At 45.0% G+C, this 6,000-nt stretch overlaps 1 protein-coding gene across 4 annotated transcripts in view; it reads right to left on the reverse strand.

The window, feature by feature from the left end:
• The window catches only part of LOC144096606 (complement factor B-like), a 227,044-nt gene extending 224,214 nt beyond the window's left edge, over window positions 1–2,830 (reverse strand). For 2 of the 4 annotated variants that reach the window (XM_077629416.1, XM_077629414.1), the window contains exon 1: window positions 2,674–2,828. In XM_077629416.1, the coding sequence (XP_077485542.1) occupies window positions 2,674–2,710 (37 nt within the window). In that variant the 5' untranslated portion in view covers window positions 2,711–2,828. Of the gene's footprint in view, window positions 1–2,673 lie in introns of all 4 variants that reach the window. The other 2 variants (XM_077629415.1, XM_077629413.1) reach the window with 2 other exon arrangements.
• Between the last annotated feature and the right edge of the window lie 3,170 nt (window positions 2,831–6,000).

Below are 6,000 nucleotides of genomic sequence, written 5' to 3' on the forward strand. Positions count from 1 at the left end.
AAGAAATTACTACTAGGTGTAGCACACTTTAAAAAAACCGTGAGTTCGCATTGTACTCAGATGAGTTCGTAGCGCCAAGAAAGGGTTAAAGCCAGACTGTTATCAGGAAATACAACCGAGTTTTCTTTCGACGCCGCCAACACAGTACTATGACTATTAACCTTGTCGATGCTTTTGACAAACCACCAACTGCCGCTTGATAGTTTTGCGGGGCCTCGCCGCATTTCCCAGTTCACGCCACCGACCGCTGAATAAAGAAAGTGCTGGAGCGGCTTTCACATTTGTCAGACAATGTGATTGCAGCCTGTTCTTTTTTTTGAAGAGGCGGCGCAAACAGACAGAATCGTGATCCACCCACCCTTCCTACCAAAGGAGACAAAACTGAAATAGATTGCCAATTCCTGCACTGTGCACGCCCCTGTAAGCTACAATTATCAGAAATCCCGTTTTGCTGATTTGCATTTTCGAGCGCCGGCAAGGCATAAAACACTTTGTTAAGACTTGCAGTGCTTCCACATCACTAATAACGAAGGACTGAATGTGTTCTTTAAATTTCTGCTTTGAATTCGGGAATGACGAGCAGCGGCTGCATTTCGTGGGACAAATGAACTCAGTGATTCCAAGTTTTGTTATGCTCTCTTCATTAATGCTGATATTAGCCAATGGGGATGTGTACACAGCGGTGGTTGTCAGAAAGTTAAATAAAAGAGAGATAACAGAGATGCGGAGATTTATGTAAGCATACTTGTACATTTGAAGCATGTAATGTGTTCGCATAAATATGCCTGTGTTAGATCCCATATAGTTTGACGACCCAAAGCGACTCAGGCCATGAGACGCGCTGTTGTGGAGGGCCCCTCATAATTTCGACAACCTGGCTGCTTTAATGTGTACTGACTTTGTGCAGCACACCGGCCTGTAGCTTTTATTCTCCGTCATAACGCGCCCGCCGCAGCACGTATCGAACTCGCGTCTAACCAGCTTGTTGTGAAACGGAATAAATATAATACCTTCTTCTGCAGCTGAATGTTTTAGTGATGTTACAACATGTCTTTTCTAAGGTGGGTCCACTGGATAAGTTAACGAAGTTTTTATCAATTTAGATTACAAATTGTACTCCCTCGAGCAATAAGTATCCTCATATTCTCTCCAGTTTTTGCATGAAAAAATTTGTCAATAGGCACAACACCGCTTTTCGGTAAAGAAACTGGAAATGAAAGCACACGTACATTTTGTCCTCTGCAGACCTGGAGCTTTATAATACCTAACAAACGGCGAAGACAAGCTTAACAATTCGTGAATGAAAGCTACTGCAGTCCCTGAAATGGGTTTTGTCATTCCCACAAACACACCACGAGTGGCTAACGCGAGTTCAAACCTGGTTGGTGCACTGATTTCTGAGGACTTATCACGCCATTGCGTGCGCTGCACATTTTCGAATGCATTACTCCCCAAAGTAAAGAATTGAAAACGGTGCCGCAGGCGTTGGTGAATTCAAATAATTACTAAATTATTATCGCGAGGCTGTCTCTCATATCAGCTGTACCTCGTTACTGCAAATTCATCCCGCACTCTTTCAAGCGTGCGCATGGCCTGAACTGCTTATCGACATTGCCACGGCACACTTTGCGAATGCTCTGCAGGTGTCATACGTATATAACCAGTGCTACGCAAGTGCCAGTACACTATGCGCGCGAAATTAGACTTGTCCAATCAAAATATCATATCTTTATCTTAAATGACGGCCCCTTTAACTCCGAAACTATGCGGCCTCGGGGGTTTTCCCTCTTCACTAGAAGACAAGCATTCAAGATTTTTTATGGCTGCTCTATTTCCTCTTGCTACAATTACATGCTTACTTGCTTCAAATGCTGATATATCGCTTGTGACAAACTATGAGGAATTCTTGTTTCTTAACCTTTGTCACGAACGTCTTCTTCCCAAAGCATATGCCTCCAACACTTTGACGCGTAACTCATGCCTCCTGCACATTTATCTCGGTAGCCAGCGAGCCAGCGAACGTCACCAACTTTCTCAGTTGCAAGGGCTTGAGAACCCAGATTGCAAAGCTACGCACCTGTCTAAAAACACCGTGACTGGCAGAAAAACTGCTGAGAACGGCTGTAGCCTTCTGTTTCTTATTAATTTTTTTGTTTGCTTTATAGCTTGTAATCCTATATCTCTAGTGTTTCGTGATCATTGCCCCGCAGCATGAGAAGTAACTCATGGCTGGCTGCAGTTATTCGCAGCTTCAGCTGCATCATTTTATGTGAGTTGTTACAAGAAAAACTTTTTGTGATATGGCTTTTAGTTTTACTTCAGGTCAACAACATGACTTAATAAATCTGCCGATAAGCGTAAATAAAGGCGCTTTGTATATCACTGCTACATACATCTACGCTGCCGTGCATTAAGAAAAACAGTAATACATTCATATGCCGCCTGTAGACTAATTAGACCACACGTGCGCTGATTCAGAACATCGGTGTTCGTTCTCTTGCGTGGCTTTGTGTGCTACAGGCTCTGTTCAAAGGTATGTAGCTGATATATCAACAAAAACAGGAGCAAGCTGCAGCTGTTTGTCAGCGTGCGATACAACAGATGGCATGTGCCTAAAGCTTGAAGCATGGCAAGTCTAGTTTTTGCAAAGCAGAAAAATATACTATTACTTACGCCCAAGCGTGGCCGTCTTGGCTGCTGTTGCCGTCATCGTAACTCGAAGGACTGACCGCGGACGTGTGGACCTTGCCCGCCGCTCAACGACGATGTCGGCTGCTTTACGCTTTTATCGGGACTCCCAGCCTGAGTGGGGCTCCCCGCGTCTTGCTGATATGGGTTTCAAATTACAGAAGTTGGAGCACCCGCGAGATGCTCAGAAGGGGATTGCCCAAAGGGTGGGTAACAAGACTGCTGCTCTCAGATGCTCCCTCCTCGCCGCAGAGGTCTCGCCAAACAAGTTGAGACATTTTTCGCGACGGTGCTGTGCGCGGTTTGCGGAGTCGGTTGCTTGAAGAAAGGGCATCTGATTAGGCGGGCACATATCAGGCGCTGGCAAAGAGATGGGGACTTGGCAGCCTAAATATATATAGGCACCCAAGACCCTTCAGAATACTCAAGTTTTCGTCAAACTGCACCAGGACATAGTTCCTTTTTTCTCTCACTTGTTGGCGTACCATTATCAACCGAGGAAATGAGAGGATGGATTACCGTTTATTCCAACTCCACTCGAAGCGCCCCATACCGATCCACTTTCACTGATCAAATGCAGTTGCCCAGTTTGCTAGCTCGCCGCCGCAGATAATTGTTGCCGTTGATATGTTTAAGCATCCCGCAGCGAATCATTCAAAAATGACCTTTCCACTTTTACTCATGTCCACTTTTAACAATCCTCTCCCATACGACACCAGACTCGGGCCATTTCGGCATCATGAAAATAGGCTGACCAACTCAAGCGTACCATCGGCACGCAAAACCAGCGTACAGACTGGCCCCTATCCAATAGCGATGTGTCGACCTTCTCAAGATCAAACTTTATGCAAATATTGCGTTGTGGAATCCCTTCCTAAAGTCTGTCAGGAGCCTCCCAGCTACAACTAGCCCCAAACAGTCATCATGTCCGAAGTATTTACCTTTACCGCCTCCTCCTCCTCCTCTCGCACCATTCTCTATTCTGGTGTTCAACAGCAGCGCGACCTTATTATTTTTCGCGGTTCTCAGAAGTATGGTGCTAAAGACAACCATTCGCGTTGCATGTATCCAGGACCAGTTTTTAAATTCAACCGCACTAAACAGTGATTCTTTAACAGGCCCGAGGGATTATAACCGTTTTAGCGATGGGTGCTTGCCTACATTTGATACCCTGTTGTAATATTCCCCCTCTACCCGTGTGAAAAATATCAGGTGAGAAATGGGCCATGTTTCGGTAGACGTATAACTGCAGCGCGGATGAAGCGAACGTGTGAATTTATATTGGGCCCATTTTGCCACCGGAGAGAGAGAACTCGAAAGCGCTGTTAGTCTTTACTGGAAGTTCCATTGTGTGCCACTACAGTCGAACCCCGCTAGACCAAAATTCACGAGGTGCGCGTAAAATTTCGTTGAAGCGGAAATTTTGTTGTGGCGAAATCAGCCCAAAAAACTAAGATTTGACTGCACTGTTCAAAAATATCATTTATTTTCGAAACATTCGATCATCTTGGCTTGCGTCCTTGTAGTGGACATGAACGTCGTGATGGGAGTTTCGCACTCGGCCAACAAATGCATCGCGATGTCGTCCTCATGCGCATCATTGAAAGCATGAATGGTGTCAAATGCGTCCATCACATGGACTGCAAACAGCACGGCTGGTGTGTCTTCCACTGCAACATCCGCTGCAACACCTCCCGTTTTCCTGCCGCTGGATGCTGCACTGATAATTCGTGTCTTCTCTTCAAGAGAAAGGAACTTCCGCGTCCCAGACAAAGTCGCCATGCACGTGTCGATTACAGAGCAAGAGTTAAAAAAACTAGGACAAACGCGCTGCTGCTGTTGCCAGGCTGCTGCGTCTTTCGGCGACGAATTGGTTGCGGCTCTGGCTTGGAAGAAAAGGGGAGCTTGCACCCGTGCCATGTTGCAAGGCAGCTAGCCCGATTGTCATCACCACCAAGCAATGGCGGTCTTCATGTGCGCTTTCCTTTAAATAAGAGCTTTAAACTAGAGGAAGCGATCAGCTAGGCCACCTATTCTGTGAATCAATGTCTTACCAGCCATTTGAATATAATTCTATAACTGTAATGAAATCTGTCTTAGTTCAGTTGGAGTAAAACCCATTTATGAGCACTCTTAAAGCTTTTAGGCTACATGATAGTACTTTAGTCCTTCATTCAAATAATCTGGGAGCAACCTGCAAAAAAATGCCTCTCTGATATTAAAGGAACCAAGAACATAAACCGAAGATGCTGTTATAACATTCAATGGCGGTAACATAGCAAGAGCCAAGATTCTAGAACCTTCTTGGCTAACTTGAAGCAGTAACACTCTCCGCCCGCTGAGAGAAGTTGATCGGCGGCAAGTTTCCCCTGCTCGCTGAGGAGGATAGAAAGTGAAAAAAAAGCATAGGAAACTGACCGACTGCTAAAGAAACAAAAAATAATTGAATTATCACTATGGAGGTTGTGCCTGTGTAATAATGTGGTCAGCGAATGTTGCCACAGCGAAAAACTTTGTAATAAAATTATTTTTTAACTTGAAACTCATTTATCTCGAAACGAGATTTTTCGCTACGACGGTGCCATTATCGTAAAAACGATATGAGACAGAACGCCAATTCCTTTTTTGTACTTTGAGCACGTGTGAATATACTGAACAAAAATTAGGCATGTGCAACGATATGTTTTGATTTTATCGAGAGAAAAACCGCCAATAGTGGATTTAAATCTAATATTTGACAGAAAAAAAGTCAATAAAAGTTAGCGTTTTATATGTATTATATAGTTTTCGTTCAGTGGAAGCAGCATACGGCAACGATAAAATAGATAAAAACACGTAGCTGCTATCTCGTTCGGTTGTTGACAAAAGTGCCCCAAAATATGTCCTGAAATACATGGCAAGAATAGGGCCCGTCCTATACCCTCAATAATGTTTAAATTGTGCTGACTGGCCATTTCGCACTGATAATAACTATTTTTAACGGCGCGATGTAAATCAGCAGCAATTCTATGTGGCAGATTGAAATTTCTGCTCACAAGCGGCTTTATCGATTGCCCCACAAAACACGCCCAAACTTTCTTCGCCTGAAGTCTGAGAGCGTGAGCCGCCCCTCTACAGTCCGCCGCAGCCCGTAAGACGTTTGGCCATGGAGCGCCCATTTCCGGTGAATTTCGAGTGCGACCTTGTGGACAATTGACAAGGACATTGGATCTCCCCCGTCCTCCAAACCCCTCTCTCCATAAGGACCCCTCGTTGCGAGGGTGGTGTTGGACGCGAGGACACACTGTGGCTCTATCTCGTCTGTCACTCTCC

The sequence above is a fragment of the Amblyomma americanum genome, chromosome 7, assembly GCF_052857255.1.
Source record: "Amblyomma americanum isolate KBUSLIRL-KWMA chromosome 7, ASM5285725v1, whole genome shotgun sequence".
Taxonomy (NCBI): domain Eukaryota; kingdom Metazoa; phylum Arthropoda; class Arachnida; order Ixodida; family Ixodidae; genus Amblyomma; species Amblyomma americanum.